This window comes from Phaethon lepturus, unplaced genomic scaffold (assembly GCF_000687285.1).
Source record: "Phaethon lepturus isolate BGI_N335 unplaced genomic scaffold, ASM68728v1 scaffold14779, whole genome shotgun sequence".
NCBI classification, from domain to species: Eukaryota; Metazoa; Chordata; class Aves; order Phaethontiformes; family Phaethontidae; genus Phaethon; species Phaethon lepturus.
Window position 1 is genome coordinate 4636 of NW_010564256.1, and position 27552 is coordinate 32187.

The window sequence follows — 27552 nt, forward strand, 5'->3', positions numbered from 1 at the left end:
TGTAGGCTTTCTTTGATCATATTTAGTTTTTGATTTAAATGTTTTGGTAGCCTTTTGCTTTGCCTGTTGGAAGGAGAATGTAAAAAAAAAAAGTCGCACAGGTGGTGTTTTGTATTTCCATGGCTCAGTTACTTGCCCCATCTCTGAAAATGCATCGTAACAATCTCCCCAACTTAAGTTTGGAGCGGCATGGGAAATGCTGGTTGAACCACGCTGACTAGTAGGGTCTTAGTCTGCAAAATCAATTTATTTTCTTTAGAGGGTGAATTCATCCTTGTACTGAATGATAACAATGGTTATTACGAAGTCATAGGGGTAGCTCTGACTTCTTTTTATGAGGGCACAACGAATCAGTCCTTGGTCCAAGCAAAGGAGCTCATCAGGTTGTTTAGGAAACATAGAAATGTAATAATACAATAAATGAATCAAAAATATTTCCATAAGTAGAAAATTAAATAAAAATCTAGAAATTAACCCTTTACTGTTTATTGGTGTCAATTGCTGTTGGTGATTCAGTGTGGTGGTATAAACTATATGTACCATTGTGTAAAAAAAATATATATTTTTGTTGCAAGTGAAATTAGATACCAAATGCTGAACTACTTTGAAGGCATGATAATGTATTATGTTATGCCATTTATGTAGGGACTTCTTTACTGAATCTTTGAACGTCTTTATAGTGTGTGTTTGAGTATTTGCAAACAAATCTTTGAGGAAAGTTATCTCCAACAATCGCAGAGCATTTTTTATATCGTGGTGAGCAAATCTGTCATGTTCCCTTGGAGGTCAGCTACCTAGGAGGCTTTAGTTGGCAGCTGCCCAATATTAGGTGCCCTTGAACATAGGATCAAACAACTAATTTTACTGCGGGATTTCTGTGGTCTTATTAACTATTACACTGTGAAATGCTCGGCTATATTTTCAATCTCCTTACTTTCCTGGCCTTCATTCCCAACCTGTGGAGGGGTGTGACTGGTAGAAACACTGTGCCTTGCTCAACCTCTGTTAGGTAGCCAAATTAAGATGTCTTTAATCTAAATTGCCTTTTCAAAAGTGTTCAGCATTTTTCGTCCTCTTCATTGGTGTGTGGCTCTAGGTCAGACTTACAGCCTACCAGATGGGATCCTGAGAAAACAGGACCTGTGCAACTGTTGGCTGCCTTGGGATTGGTGGCGTGGCTGATCTGCTTAGACTGACCCTGCAGTGCTGTAGTAGAGGGTGTAAATACTGAATTGAGGGAATGAATTGTGGTTATGATAGCCATGATATTCGACCTTCTCTTTCTTCAGTTTCTTATCATTTTAGCCACTGCTGCAAAACTGTGAAGCTAGAGCTGCTTTGAAAAGCAAGACATTTTAAACTTGGAGAAGACAGCATGTGTTCAATGTGATCATCTGCTGTTGGAGCATCAAGCTTGCTGTGGTTGAAATTTCCTCCAAAATCTGTTTGATGGGGAGGGCCAGCAAGCAAAAGCTCAAAAAAAAAAAAAAAAGTTTGCCAAAATTTTTTTGAAAGCAACAAAACCCAAAAGATTAATGTTTTAATAAGCCATGCTACTATCTTGCCTGTAAACTTGTGGTGCATTTTGAGCTGGGGAGGGGGCCACGTAGGCTAGTATCACGTAGGCTTTGCTGTAAGATACAATTCAGGGTAATTTCCTTGCACGTTAATTAGGTTTCTCCACTGCTTCACAGGAAACATCTGAAAACTGTCTTTTTAAATAAAGTTCCTTGCAAGCTCGCTATATAACATGATCACCTTCAGCCCACTAAGAACTTCAATTTGTGTAATATGTGAATTTGCACAAGCATATAGCTGGAGGTGAAGGCTTGTGTTCTTCATTTAATCTTGCATAAAGTGATTTGAGCCTTGATAATGTCATTGAAATAATAGTTTTTAGATGTTGTTGCACATCACCTCTTTTGAGGTGTGCTGGTTTTTGTTAATTGGTTATGTCAAAAAAGTATGTTTTTTAATTTGACAGGATAAAATTTAAGTACTGATATGCATGTCAACTATGGTAGAACTAAATATAACATTTCTTTTTGGAAAAAAAAGCCAGAAACTTCTAATTGAAGTTAACAAATTTTTAAAGAAGCTATAGAAATTTAGCTGTCTTTAGGTAAGACTAAATATTTATAACTCTTTTAGTTACTGTTTATAAAAATAACAGTTTTACAACAATCTATTGTTGAAATTCTATGTGGAGAGATTCCTGTGTAATCCCACGTTGATCTTGCAATTCTAAATTGTCTCAATGTTGGGTCACGCTGCAGTTTAGTAAATTGCAGACCAGAGGCTCCGCGATGTCACAGCACCCTGAAAGAACGCTTTCACTTGCTTCTTGTTGCATGAAACAAGTCAGTGTAAAATTAATTAATGTCCAGAACATGTAGATGAGGGCAAATTTTACTGGTTTCTCCCATATCTGTGTAAAGTTTCCACAAAATAATGGAGTTGTCCATGCTTCAGACTTTTGTAGCAGTTGAAATTTTAGAGTACGTGAACTCGGAGCAATGCATTTTAAGAATCTTCTGCAGCAAGTGTGACTTCAAAGTCTGAGCTTTCTTCAATGTCCCTTTCATTTTGACTTCTAAGGGATCTCTAGAGTATCATCCAGAGTGCCTTCTCAGAGAGAAGAAAGCTTCTTACCTCTCCTTCCACCTTTCTTTTCTACTCAAAACTAAATTTGAACTTAAACTTGGTTTTAACACCTTTAGGGGAAGAAAAAAAAACACCAGCATGCTGTTTCTTAGTTTCAACCAAGATGTGTAAGTAGCAGGCTTTTATGCAGATATACTGGTTTGCTTACATTCTATAACCTTACTCTTTTCCATTAGTGCCTACTAATTATTTAATAGATGTTCAAATAAAGCCTCTGCAAATAGGCTTTTTATTTGACTTTTACCTCATGGAGCTTTCTCTGCAGGTAAGAGAAAGCTTTGCAGCAGGAGCAGGTTAGAGATTGAAGATAATCTGGGAATGATTCAGAAATCAAGGCGTTGCTTTAGTAGTTTGACAACTTCACTTTCAAAGTAGAAAATGGAAACAACTACAGGACTGGAAGTGAAAAAATGAATATATGTGAAAACTAATACAGGTGGAGTGGAAATAAAGTTTTGAGTTTATTCAAATCCTTCCAGCTCACATATTCATCTCCCTCTTAGAATAGTGGGAAGGTCTGACATGACAGACCAAATGACAAGTCTGGACGGCATTTGAAAAACTGAATGGAAGGTCAGTGAGTGTTTAGTTTGCCTGCTAATGATGCTGAACCAGAAGGCTTACAGGGCATGTATTTTCTCTGGTATTTTGATACCATATTAATTTCTTGAAACTCTGAAATGCAGAACAATTAAGGATAGAGACATTTGTGGAAAATGAAATCAAATGAAATGTAGTTTCACAGTAGAATTCACTAGATTTAGAATTTCATTGAAGCTGGAGAATGGAAAATACTACAGGTTTTGTAAAATGGTTCAGGTACGGGGTGAAAGGGAGACAATAGTAGGTTATGATGAAACGAGGGCTTCTTGGTTTTAGTAAGCTACTAATGGAGTTGCGTGGACGATGTTCGTGGAACCAAGCAGTTATTAATAGCTGATAACTTGGATGCACAAGTGGTGTGTGCTGTGCATCATGAGCAGGTTTCATACCTGGGACATCATCAGAACAAGTGAGGATCAGAAAAAAATCGGGAGAAATTGGATAACTTTGAAGATAAGGGCATGATTTAGAATGAAAATAATGAGGAATAGCAGAGTATGCACTGAAGGACTAAGAAAAACAATTTCTGCTTTTTGTCAGAGAGGGCAGATGGTTGGAAGGAAAAGATGCATTGACAACAGTATGAATGTAGTGGGGTGCAAAGGAGTGACGTACTTCTGCGGAGACAGGGAGGTACTGTGGTCACTGAGTGCCGACCAGAGGCAGCGACATCTGGAAAAGGAGTAGGATGATGAGAATGAATGGTGCAGTAAGTGAAATCTAAAAAAGTCCAGAATAAGTACTTGACTGAAGTGGCAACCAAAGCTAAGGTGGACAGATTCCTCTCTGCCTGCCTTTTTTGTTTGTTCTTGTCATGTCAGGTCAAGGACAGATAAAGCAGGTCTCATCCTTCACACCATTGTGGGAAAACATGGAAGCAAAAGGTATGGGACGGAATGTCAAACATTTTGTAGTTAAAAAATGCCTATTTTCAGTTGCTTTTTTTTGGTCTTGGATTATTTTTTAATTTGTATATTTCTATATTTGTATTTCTTAATCTCGGCACAAAAATGCAGTTCTTGTTAACACTGAAATTAAGGCAAAACTAGATATTTTGCTAATGGATTGCAGTCTGTCCCTGCTAAGAGTTTCACCGTTAACTTAAATGGTAGGTTTTGTGCTATGGATTGAGATAGCTTTAATACCAGCCCTAGCAATGATCCATGCAGATGCTAATATAGAATATTGGATCATATGCTCTGATTTACTTTTGGCTTACTGAACAAAACAAACAAACAAGACCCCCCCCAAATGTTAGATGTGTAAATAATAGAATTAAAGAATGTTGGATGCATTTATAAAGTTTGCTTTTACTTGTGAAAGCTGTTTTCAGAGTTCTACAGGAAGAATTTTAAGTGAAGCTAGGCTGATAACTGCTCACTGCTGGAATTTTGGATTCCTTTGTGGTATATGTGAAGCATTTCTCTGCAAGGAACCTGAAGAGGAAAGCTAGTAAAAGAAGTACGGTCTTGATGACAGTCTGTTAGCTTCTTGTGGAACAATATAGAAGGTGGTGATATGGGAAAAATGAAAGAGCGCATGTTTCATCTTTGGTACCAAAATTAGGTTATAATAGAAGAAGATGTAGGATGTCAAATTCCTATATTCTTTTAGTAGCTACTTAGCTGTGGGCTAAAATGACCAAGTGTATACTGGTTTTAATAAAAAAAGAAGTGTCTGGAACAGAGAATATTAACACCCATTTCAGGGTTTGCTTATAGTCATTGTTTTGTCCTTTTCATTCAGTGTTTTATGTTCATTAGGAAAGCTGGGAAAGCAATTCCTAACAGGAGGCTTTATTCAGTAAATTCAGCCCTTACGCCCTGTTAGGAAACAGGGGCATTTAGCTACGCAGCCAGCAGTTCTTGACAAGGTTTTATCCCGAACTTCTCTTGCAGGTGCCTGAATAGGAAAAACAGACAACGGGTCAGATTATTTTAATAGCAAACTTACTTGCCCCACAAAAGACTTGTTCTGTCTCTGACCTTCAGTGCAGAATTTTTCTTACTGTTAACAAGCCAGGGTGTTAATCACTATCTAAAATAAAACTGGTGTTGTATTTAGTTTGGCTTATAGCATAGCTTCAATTCTTGGCTTATGGGAAATAGAAAAGAGTTTTGTGGTGGAGTGTGTGTGTTTGTATGTGTGGTGGGTTTTCTTTTTTCCTCCCACACCCATCCTTGAGGAGGTTAGCTTGAGATTGTGATCTCAAGTCTTTTTCTGAAGTCTTTTTCTCCCACCCTTTACCTCTTGTTAATTACGTCTTCCATATTTCTGGATTAATTTAAATGACTTTGAAAAGTGTTTGGCTTAATTAGCTATTTTTCCCAGAATTCAATACATACCCTTCTGTGGGGAAGTTCTTGCCTCAAGGTGTTTTTAGGTTTAAAAAAAAATACTTTGGAAAAGTGAAGAAAACAAAAATCTTCAGTGGTTTTCTGAAGAAAGGAAGTGGCATGAAAAACTCTCTGAGCTCAGTTAACCTTTTGGGTTTCAGTAGTGTCAAGATTTTGACAGTTGGCCTGTTTCATTGGATAGAAATTTGCATTAAGCCAGGAGACTGTTGGCTTCACATGATGGGTATATAGCCATTTTCACGGCTGTCTATACTGAGGGGCTATCACAAACTGGTGTTGCAGTCTGAGTTTTATATAGCAGTTCTTGACACTTGATTTTCTGCCGAGCTTTTAAGTCTGGGGGCAGCAATGTTGTCCCTTACAGTGAAACAAACTCTATAGCTTCTTGTCAGTAAGCTGTGTATTAGCAATGACTTGCACACGGAGCATGCAGGCTGGTGAGGGTGTCTACAGGAAGCCGCGGTGAGGCCGGTGAAAATATGCATGGATTAAATGTATATTTAGTGGAGTTAGTGGAGACAGTGTGTGCACAGTGTGTGTTCTGGATGCTTGAGAATGAAGTAGAGATGAGGGGATAGAAAGCTCTGTGATGTAAAGATTGGTGGACATACCAGTTCCTTAGGATACTGGAAATTTGCTGATGTTACTCAAAAACATCAGCTGGAACTTTGGGGTAGTAATAATTCCATAATTCCAAATGAAGATGATTTAATAACTTCCCTACAACTGATTTAATTTTTTATGATGGGATCTATATACACAATCGCAGCTTTGGACCTGTTTCATGTTCTGCATCATCTTGCTTGCTGCTTGCTTGCTTGCTGCTCAGTTACTTATCTGGCTTTGCTCACCAGTCGCAGTGACTGAATAGCTAAGAGATGTCGCGTCATCTCAAATCCTAGTTCTGCGCATCTGTTTAATGCCTTGCTGTTTGATAGCTGAGAAGGGTTGCTGTTGAGTCTAGGTTGGCCTTAGCTAGCCATCGGTTTGAACCTCGCATACAGTCTTTACGTTTGTGTAGAGAGGGTCCCGCACTTGGCCACAGTCTGACGTTTATACTTCTTGTACCGGAGTTTGGTTTAGCTGCACTGCTAACCCAGCTTCCCAAGGTGTAGTGTATCCTAGCGTCCAACAGCCTGATATATAAATTAAGTCCTGTGCAGCAGATGGGAGTGGATATGCAGAGACTGGGCAGGTATACCATCACTAATCAATGCATCAATGAACATGCCACATGGAATAAAGATAATGGAAACTTTTTAGATATTTTAACAAGGTATAAAACCTTATAAGAAGTCAAGGTTGTATCCTCTTGTACAACAAAACATACTAAAGTGTTTTCTTCTTTTTAGTCCAAGTGGTAAGAAGTTCAGAAGCAAGCCTCAGTTGGCAAGATACCTGGGAAACACTGTTGATCTCAGCAGTTTTGACTTCAGAACGGGAAAGATGATGCCCAGTAAATTGCAGAAGAACAAACAGAGACTAAGGAATGATTCTCTCAATCAAAATAAGGTTTGTTAGTAAATACTGTGTTTAAGGATATCCTAAGAATTTCCTTTCCTGTAGTTCATTTAGCAATTTCTTTTCTGCTTAAAGCAGTCCGCTTCTAAGATGTACATGTATGTTTAATTTTTAGTAGTGGTAGAGACGCAAATTTATAAATAGAAGGAATGCTCTGCTACTACCAAGAAAATACCATGGTGAGGTTAAGTATGAATCAAAAAGATTGAGTAATTCAGGAGCTGTCTTGGGACTAAGAATCTCAGTGCTAGCCATCTACTGGAATTATATTCTTCTAAATGAGAAAAGTTAGGACTGTTGACACCAAGAGATTCACCTGTGCAAGGCTTCAAATTGCTATGTTCATCTTCCTGTTCTGAGATGAAATAGTTCACATGTTTAATGTGTGCAATATGCGCCAGGAAGCTTGTTTTCTGAGGCAAATGTATTTATCTGTTCAAATCTGGATGTCTGTGTACAGCTTAACAAGGCCAGGTGTTTTTCTGTTTAAGACTGGGCCTTTTTCAATTGATCCGGTTGTTCTCTTATTGTCTATTTCTTTTTGAACAACAGTGTATCCTTTTGAATACTAAAGAAAATGTGTGTAGTAGATAAAAGATAAAAAGCTGAAGCATACAGAAGTGAAATAACTGAAGTAGCACATAGGGACATGACAAGTAAATTTACCTGACTGTCAGATCCTATGTTCCTGGACAAACTTTAGAAACCTCATGCAACAGTTTGAAAAGATTTCTGTAGCAACCTGCAATGTTTTCTTTTTAAAGTGGTTTTTTTTTCAGGATTTCGTATCTTACAGTAGTGTATGAAAGTACCTAACACGTTATAGCTATATCTTGTGCACTGATGTTTTTTGTCATCTGCCGTTTGTAATGCAAGAGCGATACATTTCATGCTGATTTCTTCTTATTTAAAGCATGTGTTCAAATTATTTAATATTTTCTACCCACAGACATGAGACTTTCAAATAATAGAACATTTGGAGGTAGTCCAAGGAAAGGTTTTGGTTAGGCTTTTTGCATGAGCAGAAATTACAAAACTTGGTATATAAAATCTAGATGAGTCTGTGCTCACTTTGTGTTCCTATGATCTTAGACTACTTAAAATGTTGCTCACAGTTGCTCTGTTAAATACAAGATTAGAAAAAAGTGCTTTTTTTTTAGGTAAGTAACATTTATTATTTCTAAGTGACTGAATCTGTAGTTCACGAGCTTTCAAGAATTTCTACAGTATTCCTGTGATAGTTAAAAATGAGATCTCAACTTACTCCTGAAGTTTATATTTTCTTCCGCAGACACTTCACTTTCAAGCGGTTGGTTGTGGTTGTCTTCTAGTCCGCCTTGCAGCTGTGCTGCTGGGGGGGCATGAAAGACAGACTTGCAGAGGCAAGTTTATACACAAACTTGCCCATATTTTATGGGTTGTTTGTTTTTGTGCAAACAATTTACCACAAATGTTTTTAAATTCTTTGGCTCCCCTTATGTTTCAAGAAGGAGTATCAAACTATACTCGAGTCTCCTTTCTGGGACGTGTCTAGGCAGTGAGATTTATGCAGCTGGTGAATGGAAATGCTGTCTTGCCGTATAACTTTCGAGATTCTCATCATTAGCAGACTAGAACTCAATGTCAGGATTGCCATACTGGCTTAAAATGGAACTGAGGATAACATATGCTAATGAATGCTCTTCATTTTGTGATGTTAATGTACAACAGTCTAAACGACATGGAAATATTCTTCTAGCAAGATACTTCTCTCCAATCTTGGCATTGTGCATTCTTACTGACCTTTCAGTATTGGCAATAAAGGCATATATTTGAAACGTTTATTTACAGTAGAGCTGCAGGAGGAGTTTTGCTTCAACCTGGACTAATCTTGCCATTGTTTTCTGTGTAACCATTTTTACATTGCACTTGCAAATTGAGTTACTTTATTTATTTGAAGTGCTTTTGAAGAGACAATGAAATAAGGAAGACAATTGAATATGAATCTAGTAGATAGAGCATACTGCTGTGCTTATAAAAATATGCTTATCAATTCTTTCTATTGAAAAGAAAATGTCATAGAGACTACTGGTTAAACGTGCTGTCTGGTTATAAGTGATTTCTTAGGTTAAAGGATTTGAAAGGCCTGGAAATACATTGCTGAGTTCTTAAAACGTTTTTATGTCTGGGGCACTTTGATGCTTCTGGAAATACATGTCCTTGGAAAGGTAGTGGACTGAAGTTCTTCTGGAAACTGTTGTTGGAGCATAAAAGACTCCTAATGAGTAAAAATGAGCAGGGTACATTGATATCGCTGCTAGCTGATACATTGCTATAGTTCCCAGAGCTGGAGGAGATTTTGTTTCGTGATAGCAGTCAAGCAATGTAAAAGCCCACAGTGTGTTCTGTGTTTTGAAGGCTGAAGTTTTGTAGGTGTGCCTAAAACTGAACGTTGAGTTTAATCGCCATCTGAAATGAAGTAATCTGTGTCTGACCATCTGAAATATGCAGATAGTGTCTTCTATCTGGAAAGCTCAAAAGAGCTTTCTGTTCTTCAGGAGAGGTGTTGGTTGTAGGGATCTTTGTTAACTTATTTCTGTTTGGGTGTACTGGAAGCTCTTCCTTTGTCATGAATAAATCTTGCATGTGGCTGGCCTATGATTCGTTGTGAAAAAGAGTTTCTTTGACTATCAGTCGCTTCCTGCTAGCGTGTGATAATTTTCCCCCTCCCCGTACATCTGAAGATCTGGGGGTAGGTGAGCTTTTCAAGTTTCTGTACTGAAGAGTTTTTTTCTGTTGTTCAAAACTCGAGTGCCACAATGAGAGACTGTTTATTTAGAATGAGATCAGAAAGCCTACATGTGACTATGATTAGAAAGGAAACAAAGTAGGAAAGTAGTAAGATTATACTTAGAGTACTTAGGTATTGATCTATTCTTAGTTTAAATAGTTAACCCTGATGACCATTTTCTAGTATGTAACCTTGATAAAAAGTGTAAGGGACACCTAGACCTTGAACCTGTATTTCCTGCGTAGTTCATAACTCATCAGGGTTTGTCTTTAATTTTGGGGGCCATATCATTAATGTAGCTGAATTGTTGTAATTTGTCATGCTGCCTGATGAAATATCCCCTTTTATTTTTCTAAGTTTAATGGCTTTATTTTTTAACTTCTCTTTAAAAGTCACACTACAGGCCAAAAGGAACCTGTACATATTTTTCATGATCTTTAAACTAAGACCTTTCTTCTGGAAATGTTTGCTAAACCAGATTTATCCCCCATATGGCAGATGGCTGTGTAATATTATCGGTTTTGTCAGTTTTACTAGCTATTTTACCACTAATACTGATGCTACTGCACAAAATACCCTGGGGGCATGGACTTCAAAGCATCAAATACTACTTTGAACTTCATGTCACAAGATCAGGGAATTCAAAGCTTGTAGGATAGGCAAGGTCTATCGAGGTTCTGGTGTGAATTAAGTTCTGTGGGTTTCTGAAAGTTCATTGTCAAAATACTTGTGCAAATGTAAGTACATGTGATTACTGTCTAGCTCTGGTTGGTGATTCTGTGCTCATCAGAGATGCTTTAATTGTATGTGAAAATGTGTACAAAAATCTTAATGTTAGACCTACTATTGTTATCATCAGTAGGGAAAAAAAAAATAGAGCCCATAACCAGTATCCATCATGCAAAGCACGTGTTAAAAGCAACGGCCAAAGTATCTGAAAGTATTTTTCTAGTGGAGTGGGACTACCTGCTAAAACATTAGGAGAAGAATGATACCTAGATTTATTTATACGCTTAGATTCTCACTGTTGCTTTGTATAAAAAGGTCTTACGACTTCCATGCTAATTGAACAATAATTTCTCTTTGGTTAAAACTATTAAGTGTAATCAGGCAGAAGTACTTGTGCTCTGTTGCCATTTGCTCTGGCCATGGAAACCGTGGTCCCAGTTAGACAAGGGTCAAGTGTGTGTTAGGGATGGAGCTGAACATGTGCTGCTTTTCCCATCTGGAAGCAGTAACATTGCAGGACGTGGAGCCTGGTTAGTTTTGGGCTGTAAGTTTATAAACCAGAAATGATAGGTGCCTGAATTTCTGCGGGAAACTTCCATTGGAATTTGTGGGTTTAACCTTATTATAATGAGTTAACTGCTACCTGGAAATGATGAAGAAAGGGGACCTATAAAATAACAAAGTATATTTAAAGGAGTGTTAGGACTAGAGACCTGTGCTCAGAATCACTTCCATTGAAAAGAACAGATTTCTAGAACTCTTTCAGAATTCATGTGTATGTTCTAGCATATTTTGTCTGTTGGTCTGGAAAACTGCTTTGGCTCTTATGAGAGCGTGAGTAAATCAATATTAAGCAAGGATTCCCAATATGCTACAGCGCTAACTTATAATGTGTGAGTGTATGAATTGAGTCGTACTGCTGAATAGCTAAGAATATGTATAGTACTCTTGATAAATCACCTTCTTTGCCATCTGCTTGAAAAATTGAGGCCTGAAATTTTTAAGCTATCCCTTCATTTAGGTTATGTTGAGATGCCTAGATAAATTTGAAATGTTATTCTGTAGTTCCATCCTATCAGTTACATTCCTTAGAATTACATGGAGGAATTCCTCTTTTTTTCTACCAGGAGGGATCTAAAAGCGCTGTGTCATCCTGGGGAGGCTATAGAAAGAGGGTCCTCCCTTGCCTCTCCCCCCACCCAACAGATGAATCAAATAGTTGGATAGGAGCAGCCAATGTAATAACCATTGCAGTGTGTAAGGATGTATTTTGGGATTAAGTGGCTTGCCTGTAGAACGGTCTCATAATGAAAATTACTTTCTGTGGAGCGCAGAGACGATATTCTCTTTATTACTAGTTTATAGATCAGGCACTGTACACGTATAGGAAGAATGACTTCACATTCCCTTTCTCATCAGCCATCTACCTTGCAGTAACAGAGGTATGCTAAAGTACAAGACACTCTGATGATGGAGGAACTACCCTGTCAGATTGCTCGAGCAAAGCTCTAAAAGAGTGATACACACTTTTAAAATAAGAATTTAATCTGAGACGGATGCAGTGAAGAGAAGGCTTATTGCTTAATAAGCCTAAGCCTCTCGCCATATTTTTAATTTCATTTTTATACAGATCATTACAGAATATCTATAGTCAGTATTCTAACTTCCATCATCTGAAATTCCAGAGTGTTCAGCTTAGGAATGAAAGATTTTAAACAGGCATGTGCTCACTGGTTCTTAACATAGACTCTTTTATGAAGTTGTGTAGTCCAAATTGTGTAATCTAAATATGGAGGATTTGAAGATTGAGATTTAATTCCCATTTCTAAGCCCAAGAGATTGCTTTTTGTCACAAAATCAGGAGTCTGAGTAAATCCTAATGAAAAACTCTTTTAACCTGATCCTTGGGTGAATTGTGTAACTTTTGAGTTATGATCTCACAGCCAATTATAAAACTTTTGAGATCTGAAATGTTATGTAAGAACTTATTTTTCATCCTTTTGAATGAGTGGAAATAAAATTTTAAAAAGCAAAAACTTAACCGTTTTTCTTTGTCAGAAACTATGTATGGCTATAAATGTGTTGAAGTTCTTAGTGCTGTTCTGCAAAATAGAGAACAGGCTTTTTGATACACGTTCATTGGGAGAATATGTGTTATGGGATATTTATTTTCAGTGTCTTTCTTGTGTGGATATAGTCATATGTCTTCTCAGTCACACCTTTGTAACCTTGGGGAAGAAAAGGGAATTATTTCAGTTGTTAAGAAAAATACCAGACAAAATGCGAGAGTCAAAAAGACTGGAAGTATGTCTTCAGGACTTGGAGGTAATGGGATTATCAACAAAAAGCTGTAAGGTGCTCTTCTGTTGGCACAGCACTTCAAACTGGCAGTCTGCTTTTGGATAGAGAGACAGATTTAGAGACGCTGGAATGGTGTGCAGGTGATAATATATCTTTTTATTTCTTCATCGGTCTTGGGGGTTATGGGAGATGTCCATTCCCCCACCCTAAATACTTCTGGGGTTGTTGCTGCGGAGAGGGGTTCAGACACTAGTATCTCCAAGGGCCGAAGGGTTTGATGTGTGACAAGGTATTACTGGTAAAGTGATACCTGATGCCTGGGAATCATCAGTCCACAAACCTGATAAAAACTACCTTTGCCAAAAGACTTTTTAAAGTTGATACAGTTTTAATTTCATTCCAGAAAAAATTGCTGCACTTAATTAAGAATTGTTTGATGCAGGAATTGCTGAGGAAATTTGTGACCAAGTTATGTAGGAAGTTGCTGTTCTTTAAGACTTTGGACTCTATAAACTCTTGGCTACAAACATATTTTCATGAAGTTTTAGAGATTTCATTTTAACATCTGATGGTGAAGCTGTCTCTTTCAGAATGTAAGTCACTCGAACAATGAACATATATATTTTAACAAAAGAAAAGATGGACTTGCAAGCAATTTTGATTCTTCCAGAGAATGAGAAAATGTGTGGAACCAGTTAAGTGTTACTTTTTTTTACTTTAAAATGGATGACTGCAAAGCCTAGTTAAGTACAGCATTTAAGGAAAATCTTTAACTCCAGAGACGTGTCCTTCTTTTTGCACATCAGTAGAAGAGGGTGAATCCGACATTAGTTTTTGTAATTGTTATGTATAATTTTTGTTAATTCACTTTTTTTTTTTTAAACAGGGAAAACCAGACTTAAATACAACTTTACCGATCAGACAAACTGCATCAATTTTCAAGCAACCTGTCACCAAAGTTACCAATCATCCTAGTAACAAAGTACGATCTGATCCACAGCGAGTGACAGAGCAGCCACGACAGGTAAGAATTAGTCTGTTTCCATTGTTACTGCTCATAAAGATGAAACAAGTTGAAAATGTGCTTGTTTTCAGCTGTGCTTCAATTACAGATGAAAATTCCTATCTTGAAGGTTACTTATAGAAATGTGTGCAATACATATAATAACAAAAATACAGAAATAAGTCAGTTCATATGGAGATTAATTTTTCTTAATGCAAACTTTCATTCATATTTGTTTACCATATTCCTTTTGAAATTCAGATACATGCTGTACTGTCACAATTGGACTCAAATACAAAATCATGTTCAGCTTCTTAACAGAAGTTTTTATAAAATACATGGGTATCATCAAGAAGTAATATCTTTTATATAGAAGAACTTTTTGGAAAATCAATAAAAAATTGTATTTTAAATCCCTCTTTTTCACTATAATACTATAATAAATACAAACCACAGTAACATAAAGTCATCTTACCAAGTTCTCCTTTAGCTGCTTTTCTTTATATCAATGACAGATCACCTGTTCACACAATGCTTTTTTGGTTTTGTTTTTTATGGGGAGGAGGGAGCTGAGAAGAAATGGAAATCTAGTTAATGAACAAATGATTGGCTAGATAATGTGGTATATATTGGATTGAGGTATTGTTTTTAAGTCTGACTTGTACTTTTTGAGTCATAGCATTACTACTATCAAATTGAAACACCTTATTCTATTTTAGAAGTGCAGGATGAGAAGAAAATGCAGAGGCATGTTCAAATTTTTGTACACTTCGTATGTCACTAACTTTTAACAACATTTCCTTTGAAACTCAAGCTGTCTCTAATATTGCACTTTCAAACACCTTGAATGCTGTTCTTGTAAGAAATAACATAAGGAATTTAGACTCTGCATCCTCTAAATTCAGGTGAGAAAGAAAAAGAAGAAATATCGAGCCGTATTGGATCATCTTGTTGAGATGTCTTTTAGCAAGATTTGAAGGCTTCAGCTAACCTCACTGTTGGTCCCGTGAAGTTCAACAGGGGCCATGTAAGTGTATCACATTCAGATCTAAAAGATGCATAATTGCATGTGTCTATTGATTCTCTTCACATCCTTCGGGTTTTCCTTTTGAACTACTACACTTTGTGTGTCAGGAATTTCTTTTTGGTCATGTCTGCTAAACCAGTAATAATCACCAAAGCATATGAAAGTTATGGCACCTTTGTGGCAAAGAGAAATGGGTGCCTGGCAATTCATATCTTGATGGATTCCAAACCCTTTCATGCTTGCCTATTTCCTCCCTGTTTTCTTTCTTCCAGAATCTTTTCTTCAAACACATGGTGACCGAAATCTTCAGGAATTCATTCCTTGTCTCTTGAAAATTACTATCCAGTAAAGATTTGCAGAATAGACTATTTTCAAATCTACCCAAGTTAAATCTTTGCCTCCTTAAGATAGGTTCTAACGGATTAAGCTATAGCAAAATCTTCAAGAAATCATCGTCTGCTGATCACTGTGTCAGCATTCTTTTCAGTCAAACTCCTTTCTCCTTGCTTGCAACAGTGCGTCTTTGGAAGAGGACACTTGAAACACTATTCTTACTCTGTATTGACACACTTCATTTGGAAGAAATGCTAGCTCTGTTTGCATTGTATGTGGAATAGTTAACCTTATATATCTACTAGCAAAGCAAATCTTGGTGTGTCTTACTCTTGCTTTTCTCCGAGCTAAAATGCTGCCTTGAGCTGTTTTCTGGTTTGTCATCGTTCTGAGTAGTGATGACTGACATAGGTGAGAGACTTAGGGAAGGGAGAGAACAGATTGTTACAGTTGTTTTTATATAAAATTTGAGTGACTTTTCAGTAAAATTTTCATTAAAAAATCTGTAACCAAGCAATTTAATGTAGGTAGTATGCTGTCAGTTACTGCAGAATCTTAAGCAAATCGACAGCTTTCATAAACAATTTCCAGTGATCTGGTTTCTTTACACACAGATTTCCATCATACAATTATCAGTATTTCCTTGGTATTAGTAACTAAAAGTGTGGAGGAACTCCAGTCATTGATCGTGTGTGTGTCCTTCACACACATGCACATCTTGTTTGAACATAGAATGCAGCTCATTCCAATGTTTTACTCTCTAGCTGTACTATAAATATTAATAGGTACAATCTTTGCTTGGTTTTCAAAAAGAAATTATACTTTTCTTGATGTGATCTGTTGAGATAAATTAGAGAAGCCAGGGTGAGGACTGAAGTTGCTGGACAACTTTATTCTTAATAAAGCCTGCACCATATGGAGCACCTGTCACTTGAGGTACAATTGTTGGACAAATGCAGCCTTGCAGATGTATTTGAATTCTCTTTTCCTCCAGATAAAGCCTATATTTTCCTTACATAAATAATCCCTACATGTATCACTGTCTTCGCCTTCTCTCATACTCAGGTGTGCAAACTTTACTGTACATAGACTGTAAATATATCAGTATTGGATATTCAAGTGAATGCTGAAACACTGACTATGCTGCCTGTTTGTATATAAAGCTTATTCAGTTACCACTTCTGGTGTCATTGCTCCTGTTTCTTCAATCCTTAGCCCAAATCTTTTAAGGGTTTCTTGCTTCTGTAGTTCTAGATATCCATCTCTGAAAACTATCCGCTTATTTCTATTGTAGCTACCTTTTCAAAAGACAGTCTAACCAGAATTCCCTGAAAATTCTCTTTGGCCCACCTCCTTATGTAGAGATCAACATAAATGAATACTGTAGCTCCTTTGGCAGTCAGTCACTTTTTTCATGACCTGAGAGTGAGAAGACATGCTTATTGGTATTAGCAGAGAAGACATTTGGCAGCAGATCTTCTTTAAGCAGCAAGTCCTGTGGTGGCTCTTAGTAAGATAAACTAATAGCAGGTTGCCTATGATCTTTGTATAGGTAAATCTGTCAATTAGAGCAACAGATCTTTGTGGCAGCTGCTGGTTCCATATATTCAGCTTGCTAGTTGGTTGCACACAAGAAATGTCATGAGGTTGTCTAAGTCATTTTCAAGCAAGACCTCTGCAAGACAGCTTCTTGAAGCTTTCAAAGCTATCCTTAAAATTTTTATAGGTTACTCATTATCAGAGTGGAGAACTTTACCCAAGAAAAAATGGAAGTGTTCTGGAGAATCCTGGAAGTACGTAGTGGCAGAACATGAGCTGTGTGTGTATGCATGCATGCTCTGAAGGGTCTTCTCCAACTTACTAGATTTTTCTCCTCTTAACTATCGGTCTTCTTCTTCTAAGTGGCTTTTGTTCAAATACCAGTACCAGCCAATCCATGGAGACTACTCAAATTCTTCATAGCTAATCAAATGATAGGAGTATCTGTAAGTTCCTAAATAGCAAATCTAATACCCTCAGTTGAAGTTTTCTTCAAAGTGCTTTAAAGCCTCTCTTTGAAGCATCAGCCTGCTCAAAATATTGTGACTCTCCATAAACTTACTTAAGATTGGTTTTCTTACTATTTCTGTGTGTTTGGGGTTTTCTCCCCCACAGAGTCCACTGATAAACCAGTGTAAGAAAAGGAATCCTGAAAGATTGCTAGTGGGCCCTGCAAGGAAAGGAAAAAAACCGACCACTCCTTCTTTTAGCCTCCTCTCCACTGTTAGTCCTAGTAAGTTTTGATAAGATATGATACATTCTTGATGAATTTTAAACTAGTGGTTTGGATTTTAAAAAGCCAGATTAGCATTGCTGAAATTGAAACTGGAGTTAATAAATGAAAAAATCGTGCAACTATATCTGTCATCTTCCTCATAGGGGGTGTTGAGTACTGGCTTCAAATCACATTGTTTTCTCCCTCTTTCCTATTTAGCAAAAAGGCCACTAGATGTAGCAATACTTGAGGGTACATTAATGCTCCGCTTGTGCATCTGGATTTGAGTATTCCTCTATGAGAAGAGTGAATGTGAAGCAGAGGAAGTCCTGTAACTATTTGAAGCTATTACAGGCAGTAAATCTTTTAGGTAATCATTTAAACTGGAGTTGCTTGCCTGTCAAGTGTTCTGTACTGAACTGGATCAAACGGAATGGTGCTGCAAATCAAACTTCTTTCTTATGGATCACTGCCCTTTGTACCTACACTTACTTGGTGTCTCCAACAGGTCCAGGTCTATGTCCTGTATAGAGCACTTCTCTTCTTCATGTGTTAGAGCTTCTTGGTTCTCACTGTTCCACGCTAATTGACCTTTTTCAGGGTAAATATGAAGCTCACTCACTTACCCCTGTGCCCCAAAAGTATGGCACCTGAGGTATTACTCTGAGAGAGCTTTGACTCCTGAGGACTCACTGATCATTAGTTAATTCTGTTGTATACTGCTGATCGTGGTCGTAGGGATATTTGATACCATACTGGTAAAACTGATGTTTATGTAAGTGGTAATCATAACACTGAATTCACAAAATGTTGACCTCAGTATCTTCCTGATAAAGAAGGAACTAAAAAATGTTGTTTTTTTTTTCTAAAAATATTCCACGACCGTACCTCAGGTATTTAAAAGAAGGCCATCCTTCTCTTCAAAGCTCATTTTGAGGAAATCGGGTGAGTTAGTCAGTTAGTATTATGTGATCTGATTCCTCTAGTTCTGTGGCAGATAACCACCTTTAAAAAACACCTTAGGATAAATCTGAGGGTATTTACTTTTTAAAAGCTGCTTGGGATAAACCTGATGTATTTACTTGTAACATTGTCTATCTCTAGGCCAGAAGTACTCTTTAAAATTGATTCGAAAGTCTCTTTTATACTTAGTGTCATATATGTTTGCAGTGGATTGTATTGTAATGGATTATTGAATTGGATTATATATGACAAACTAAATCTGACCATAGTAATTTTTGGGCGATATATATGCAGCCTAAAAAGCCTAATTTACAAGAAAAATTACAGGATGTCATTTTATATATGTTGTCTTGTGAACAGTTCTTAATAAGAAAGAGATATTTAGCTCTCAGCACTTTGTATTTTGTCAAATAGATGTGATTTTATTTCCTGTGGAACAGCTTAAAGGATTGGAATCTAAAATTAGATAAGGTTGGAAAACTTCAGCTTCTTGGTTAGTATCTATTAGAATTATCAAAAAGAAGGATGGAAGAACCCCAGCAAGATTGTTAAGTTTCATCTCTCTCTCCCAGGCAACTAAAGGAACACTGAAATTTTGATTGGCAATTATGGGTGCAGTAGAGCTTAGCAACTGGTTATAAAAGAGGAAAGAAGTTTTCCAGTTTCTGGAGAAATTCTCATTCCTTTTAAATTCGCCCATGGAGACTTTGAAAAGACCTCTCTTTAATCATGTTTCCTCATTTAATGCCTGCAATGTCAATCAGTTGAGCAGTTTCCCAAATGGTAACTGTGTGCATTCTGGTCTCACTTAGCCTTTAAAACACAGTTTAAAACATAACAAAACTGTAGGCTGTCTGTGTCTGCAGTACAGTCCAGACATGTTGACTGTATTTTGTGTAGAAATGACTAACTTTTAATCAGCTTGCATACCAGGTTATAATGCATCTGCAAGCAGCATGGAAATAAATGCGGCTCCTGAGAGCTGGGAAGATGCCAAGGCAGCTACCGGGAGTTGTGACTGTGCTGTTAAACTTGATGTGTCCATCATACATCTGAATTAGATGGTAGCCTTTTCTGACTGCTGCTGCGAGTTAAGAGCAGGTATATGCAGCTGTCTAAGTAGAAGAAACTACCTTGGTAAACAAATCTCTGAACTCGCCAACATCAGAGTCATTGTCCTTTCTTCTGTGTGTCCAGTCAAGTACATCATTCTGTTGACATCTACAGTATTTTCAATACTCTGTAAACAGCAAATGGCAGATGAAATTTGAGGTTCTCGATTGATTGGCCTATGTATAAATCAGTCACCCTCCAAGAATGTTTGAATGGTAGAACATATGTGCTTTGCTTTTAAAAATAATAGAATTGGAATGGATTGCTTTCTAGCAAAAATTTCCTGTAGGCTTCCATTGCTTGAGCAACTGCAAATAGACTTTTATTTATCTAAGGAAAAGGAGCAGCTCATAATATGTTTGTATTTGGTGGTTCTTGCAATAGAGAGGCTAATCTATAATTTCTTTGTTTTCTGAATGAGAAATAATAGTTTCTTAGGAGATTGTGTTTTTACAGAGATTACGGGTTAGATTATAGTTCACCATTAGTCACAAATAGCTTTTCTTGGACAAGAAACAATTATGGAGGAAGCAATATTTTATAATTCTCCAAACAAAGAATTGCAGAAGCACAGCTGTAGTACAGCTCTGCTGTTACAGAGTTTCAGAACAACAAGGAAGTGGAAATTCTGCTCCACCCCGGGGACCTTGGCATTGCATTCCCATGCTGCCTCTTCTGTCACAGGAAAAAACCAGGGCTGCCCTTAGGATAGTAAGTTTGAGTGATAAGGTATACATTTCTTGCTCAGCAGGAGGTTATTGTATAAGAGGTCACTTCTGACATAATGCGTATCAGTTATTTTCCTAGGAAATGGAGCACTTGTCTGCCGGGTCTTTCTGAACCTAGAACACTCAAACATTGGTAAATGAAGGACCTGGGTTTAGGCTCTTTTCAGTGTGTGTTCCCTAACCACTACTTCAAGCAAAACTGCATTTGAGCTATTTTTCATCCTCCAACAGGATGAATACCCATAACTGACTGATGAATCCTCAGAATGGTTATTCATTTTGCATCACTAATGAAAAGGCACATCATATCAATGATGAGTCTTGAAATCTGATTCTTCTCTCATTCCGTCCTATCCTGGTCCCATAAGACTTCTCATTACTGAATAACAGGGTCTCATGGTTGCTAATGCTTCTTTCCTGGAGGCGTGAGTCTTGCTTTTCTGGCTGTACTGGTGCGTTCTCAGCAGGAGGAAGGAAGATGGGACCGTATCAGCCTGTCCTGTGCTTCAGGGGTTGCGGTACCCTCCAGAGTACTCAAGCTGAGAAAAACCCAGAGTCTGGATAGCTCACTCCATTTACAAGGAGACCTCTAGTTGTGAGATGATGTAAGGTTATGATGCAGAAGGTGGCCTCTGTTGCTGGCAGCCATTTATTGGGACTGAGCGGCTGTATCTGCAGATGCTTGCGCTGTGTGAGGAGCTGTTGCTTGCTTTATGAAGTCCGGGTGGCTTTGGGCAGGAGAGGAATGCCAAGGGGGCAGTCTGCCAGGGCTGTGGTCTATGGATGCTGATGCTAGCTGTTAAACTAGATGGGATTTTTATGAATTGCTCCTAATTCAGGTGCTTACTTCTCTGCTTAGTGGGGCACAAAGCCTGTGAGCCTGAGCTTTATTTTCTCTTTTTCTACTCCCTGTCTCACTAATGATCAGAGAGTTGCAAGTTAAATAATGTAAACTATTTTTAGGGCTGTAACCTCAGAAACACATATTCTATGCATCGAGACTTGTATGATCTTTTTCAGTGGCTTGAATGCCTACTTCTGTTGCTGTGGAATAGTTGCGTCTTCATCATGTAAGTGGAGTAACAGAAAAGCTTTTTCTGAATTTGTATTAGCAGCTTCCTTCCCTTTCTCTCTGCCCCTTAATAGCTATTCCTGGTGCAGCTGATAGGGAAATACTTGTCCAGGTCTGGTCCAGCTCAGAATCTTCAGAAAGATACAGAAGAAGATACAGGGGTTCAGAGGGGACTCGTAAGAACCCATAAAGGGTTGAAGGAGAAAATTCATAATAAAACTCCAGGATGTGTTTCATTTATCAGCAAAAAAGTAGTAAAGGTGATGCCTGCAGTCTCAGTGGAGGTCTGGGGAGATGAAGATTGGAGCACAATCAGTGTAGTTTGCAAATAAGTATATGTAACGGTGCTGGAAGCTTTGTGCTAGGAATATGCTTTGCTTCAGTCTCGTTTAACAGGTGTGTCTAAGTGCCAAGTACTTTTTTTCTACCTGACATTGACCCCAAAGTCAGCTGAGGTGTTGATGGTTGTATAGACTTTTTCCCTGCATTCAAAATCAGTGCTTAAAGAGCTGAGTGCATCCTGGGGTTGGAAGCTCCAGCCAATCAAGATTGCACTACACTTTCTAAATCTTCTAAGCTTTCATATGTGTTGGTTGTCCTTCAAGCACCTCTCTCTCCCACACAGGCATTTGCCTTCCTGTACACCCTCTATAACCGAACGGTTCTGATTCCGCATTCCCTCTGTGATGTGTACTGGGTTGATTTGAGTAGGGAACCAAAGAGTCAAAATCCAGTGATATTTGATTGTATTTGGTGATGTATTTGCTGCTGTAGACCAATTAATTTTATCCTGAATAAACAGAGACTGTGTCTTATGTTTACATGTAGCATACAAAAACATAGCTTGGATTTGGAGTTCCTGGGCCTTTTGTTTATCTCTAAAAGTCAGTGAAATGGAGGGGAAAAGGGGAATGAATGGTGGAATTCTTTAAACAGTGAAAAACATGACTAAGCTTTGTAGAGACCTTATCAAGATGGGAAGCTAACCTAGTGATGAAATACTGAATTGATAGGATTTCACTTTGACTTCATTTTTTCTGAATCCTAATATTCCTTTCAGAGTTTGGCTAGTGAGTTGCTGGTTTTGCCTTTGTAATGAAGGATTTCTTTAGCGTTCTAGACAGCTTTAAGGCACTGCAACTTCGTCCACAGAGCTGTAAGGACTGCTACAAGCCATCTAGAGTGCTTTCTTGGGGTGGGGGCTTACCAATAGTGGTAAACAGCAGGAGTGAATGACTGGAGGTGCTAAATGTTTAACATCTAAGAAGATAAAAGAGGTGCCCTGATACTCAGCTAACAATGTAGCTCAAACCTGGGTTAGAATGTTGAAAATGAAGACTAGTTGAGAGCGAGGAGTCGGTTTACAGGAACCATTTGGAGTTTAAATGGTTCTACTAGAATGAGACACAAGTGGCAACAGGTACTTTCAAAAAGCTGTCAAATCATAGAGATGTCAGGAACGTGTGAAATGTAGTCAGAGTTTGCAAAGAAGTTGAAGAGCTTAGTTGATCTTGTGTGGGTTTTCTAAGCTACTTAGATCTTAACTTGCTGACAAACGTGTCCTATTATCCAGAGAAGAGCACCTAAATAAGTAGTAATCTCTCAGGCAACACAGGTATCATTCAACCTACTGATTTATAAAGCTATAAAGACATGTTGTGGAGAGAATTGCATTGTTCTTAGCATAACTATGTGTTTTATTTTCAGTCAGTAGGATTCTGTTAGTGCTGAGGTAGATATTCTTTGTTGCTTTTTTCTTTGCTGTTACTTTCTCTGTAACTGAAAAAGTGTTTTTTTCTGAATAAGAATCACTGATGTACAGTGCTTTAGTTATGATGCAGTGTGACTAGCAATACAGGTTCCACAGAATATGAAAGGGGATGCTCTAGTTGTTTAACTTTCAGTTTTAGAACAGAATGTGACATTCGAAAGGCCTATCTTAAACTGCGGCTTTTGGGTACCCAGCTGCAACAAAGAATTTCCTAGAAATGAGAATAACTGCTTGTCTGGTTTTTTTGTCTCCTGTTTCGGAGGCATGAAGAGAAATAGATTTTTTACCCTTCCCCATATTCTGCAGAAAAATCTATGTCCTTTCCACAGGAAATTGCATAGCTGCCTTCTTGCTTACCTCCTTATTAAGATTATTTGTTAAATGTAGCTTCCTGTGGAATGGAAATCAACTCTCTGACTAGCTTTCATCACTATCTTGCTAAATAGAAAAGGCCCATTTTAAAGAATAGGCGTGGCTAAACTCCAGCCCAGAACTCCAGGATGGATCTTCAGACCAGTAAGATAGGAGTGAGTAGGAGAATCTGCATCGTTAAACAAAAATCAGTTAGGTCAAGCAACTGGTTTCTGTGAGAAACAGAAACATGTTCCCAGCTAATCAATGAAGCAATGGAAAGTAAAGTGAATGAATTTAGCTCATGTGTCTTCCCAAAAGTGAAAAGATTTGGTTCTATTTCCAGATAAGTCAAGAGATCTGTACAGCGTCGGACAGGGCCAGGTCATCAAGCCGGCACAGGTCTGGAGTGGCGTAGCTGCTGCTTGGCGTGCAGAGCTGCCTGCAGTGTCTCAACACACACGGCGTAATTCCGTACCAGCATGTTCCTGATGACTAAAACTCCATCACCAGATAGGATGCTACCTTTCTGGTAGCTTATGTGACTGTTAGGTTGATCGTTTTGTAAGCTGCTAGGCACTGTATATCTTCCATTGTTCTGATGCTGGTTTGATCATGAATGCTGTTTATTTCCATGAGCTGACTTTTTGTTTGTTTCTTTTTTAATTTCTAATCAGCGATCTTGTTTTCTCTTTTTTAGCTTTTCTGGGAGAAGAGGCTACAAGGCCTCAGCGCATCGGATGTCAGTGAACAAATAATAAAATCCATGGAGCTACCTAAAGGTCTTCAAGGTATTGTGTTCACTTACTGCAGTTGCTTCAAATCCACCAAGTTGTTTGTGCTTAAAAAGGACAGAGTTTTTGATGCTTTTAACAAGCTTTTCAGTTTACAGTCAGATTTAGTAAACTTCAGTTTGTAAATGTACTTGCTGACAAAATACCTCAGTCTCCAAAACTATGTTGATTTTTAGTTCATTTATATTGTTAATATAAACCACACTTCAGAACTGCACTCTTGTTGGTGAAAGTTGATCTAAAGTATGTTCAAGTCGTAGTTCAAAATTAATATCTTTGTTCCACTGCTTAGGAGATTTTCTTGGGAATTTGAGTGTTGTAAAAATCTCCAGTGTTTATTTTCCAGAATTAATTTAGTATCTTGTAGCATTAAAGCGAAGACAATGCTGGCATGGATTAGTACCATGAAGCTACAAAGAAACTATTTCAATATGTGACTGATAGATTTATGATGTGATCGTCTTGATTAAAAAATTGATGATATTGTAATTGTTAGTGCAAGCAAAAAATCTAGCCAATTTTAGAAATTAGATGCCTTTTGAAATGCCAGCTTAAGTGAGAACTGTGCTGTTACAAAACCATTTTTAAGAACTTGCATTTAACTGTTTAGGTTATACAATCGCGTATCCAGTGGCAGTTATATCATGAGTGCATGTAACCTTAGAAACTGAGAAGACTCTGCCACTGGAAGTTGCATATGGAATGTGAATGGTAACTGTTCAGTTGTCTTTGTTTTAGGAGTTGGCCCAGGTAACAATGATGATACCCTGTTATCAGCTGTTGCTAGTGCTTTGCACACCAGTTCTGCACCTATCACGGGGCAGCTCTCTGCAGCTGTTGAGAAGAACCCAGCTGTCTGGCTTAATACATCTCAACCCCTCTGCAAAGCTTTCATAGTCACAGATGATGACATTAGGTAAGTTTTATAAAGTCTTCAATAAAACGAAAAGCAAGTTCAATTAAAGAAGATCCCTTCCTGCCTCGGTGCAGTCCTGGAGATGAAGGAAGTGAAGTGTGAACACGTTTCTTGTACCTGTTGATTAGTTCAGTAACTTGAAAAAATGAAAACCTGGGTTTTTTCTTTGTGGTCAAAATAGTAACATAAAAAATATTCACTGAGGTATGACTTGTAATCCATGTTTTCTTTCCCAAGAGACTGTCCTAAACATTAAGCTGTAGTCATGGTCAGTATTGGCTTTCTTCCTTCCCATTTCTGGTTTGGTCAAGTTAATTTGTTAAAAAGTTAACAGTTAAAAAGTAAATAATTTCTACGAAGGAGAGTAAGAATATTCCCCTATAGCATATAGCTTTGTGGCTAATACAGTCTCTTAAACTGAGAGATTAGGATATGGCATGAAGAGCACAGACAGAGCTATTCACACGTGGGCAAAGATTTTGTTTTTTTAATAGCTGCACTGTTAATATTCTTTTCAAAGAAAGACTTGTTCTTTTTTGTGTACTAAAAGCAGGGGCTTCTGCACTGAATTTCAAGGTTAGGACTGAGTGAAGAGAGAGATTTCTTGATGTATTGACTAGTTGCCAGAGTCTGGCAAGACACAGGACACAATCCTGTCATCCAATTTTTTTTAGTATTGCTAAACATGTGGCATGAACATTGCCTTTAGTATCACATTTTGGATAAGTTCTAGGTTGCATAGGGAATCTGAGGACCAAAACTGAATCTTGCCACTTAGCGGAATTCACTCGGCACCAAAGCCCACTACTGCCACATTCTTTTCTAAGCCCTAGATGACTAGCTGAAGCTTCTGCAGGGCTAATGTTAAGGTATGAAATCATCTGATTCCCAGTTCTTTGCTTAGGGATTTACTTTGCTTTATTTTCTTAAACATCAATTTGAAATGCTTTCAGAAGGTAAACTCTTCTTGCTTTGCTACAGAAAGCTACAGGGCAGGATGAGAAACTTTCTTAGCAAGTTTGACATAATTCATTATTTACTGGAAAAAAATTCCTGGTTCGTCTTATCAGTCATTCAGTTGTCTTTACAAAGCAGATTCTGAGTTTGATGTCAGACAATACTGGCAACTCAGAAAGGATACAGATTCTGAACTGGAGCAGTTCTACCTCTGTGATTATGCTGCCAGTTAGTTGTCTCTTCTGGTTCATGACTGTGTAGGCAGCTCACTACAAAAGGATTAAATATTTTTAGAAGTCAGCTTTTCATACTGTTTTTGTGAAGCTGACTTTCATTTTAAGACCATCCAGAAAACACACTGCATGAAGAAGCTGTATCAGAATAAATACAGCACCTATTATCACTAAGGAAAGCAATACAATTGCTTTCTGAACTTACATGATGATAAGGAAAAGTTTACCATTGGGGATATCTGGTCAGGTGCCAGCATATGTTCTTTTGTACTGTAAATTCTTCAGGGAGATCATAGCAAGTTGTTTACATCTAATAAAGTAGCTGTCAGCTTGACTCATGTTCAACTTGAAGTACTCCTGGTCATGTAAGGATGATAATTCTCTTTCATAGTCAGAGTAAAATGCAGAATTTCCTCTTTTGGTTCAGCACATTCACTGGGAAAACATTAAATAACATCCTATAAATACATGGTTAAGAAACAACCATGCTTCCTTATCAGTAGGGACAAGCACTTTTTTTTCCTTCTCAGTTGTGCACCTTCTGAATAGTTCTGGGCTTCCTAATGCTAGTCCTGTGAAAGGTAAGTATGTAAAGTGAGTGTGGTGCAGTTCCCAGTGGTCTTTACATCCAAATCTTAGCCTCCTGAGGCAGGCTTTTAGAATTCCCTATTAACTGTCTTCTCCCATACTGAGTCTATGAGATCATTTCTCTTGAAACTGCTGCTTTGCAGCTTCTGTCTGTAGCTTCTTTCCAGAGCAGCATCTGGTTATGTTCTTTGCAACTGCACTGCTGAGTTGCCTTCATTTCCATGAAGGGCTAAGACTGACAACCCTTGTGTCTCTGCTAGATAAATGCTTTACCCAGTTCCTCTCTTTTGGGATGAACTGGGGAATGGTATCTTCTGAAAATAACAAATAGGTGGATTGTTTTTTCTAGTTTTGCTTAGGTGGATGAAGTTTTGCAATATATTATAAAATTCTTTTTTGACTCACAGCTCTGTTCTGCTTCATAGTCCAGTCTGTCATTCTTTTGAAATCTCTCTCTCTAGTGGGATTTTCTAAAGCTTATAGTTTTCAGGGGATTTCTTTCCC

At 37.8% G+C, this 27552-nt stretch overlaps 1 protein-coding gene across 1 annotated transcript in view; it reads left to right on the forward strand.

Annotated features, from left to right (window-relative positions):
- The first annotated feature begins 6977 nt into the window (after nt 1–6977).
- The window catches only part of LOC104626801 (methyl-CpG-binding domain protein 2), a 25883-nt gene continuing 5308 nt past the window's right edge, over nt 6978–27552 (forward strand). The window contains exons 1-4 of the mRNA XM_010294823.1: nt 6978–7136; nt 13832–13969; nt 24261–24351; nt 25093–25270. Of these exons, the coding sequence (XP_010293125.1) occupies nt 7071–7136; nt 13832–13969; nt 24261–24351; nt 25093–25270 (473 nt within the window). The 5' untranslated portion in view covers nt 6978–7070. The remainder of the gene's footprint in view (nt 7137–13831; nt 13970–24260; nt 24352–25092; nt 25271–27552) is intronic.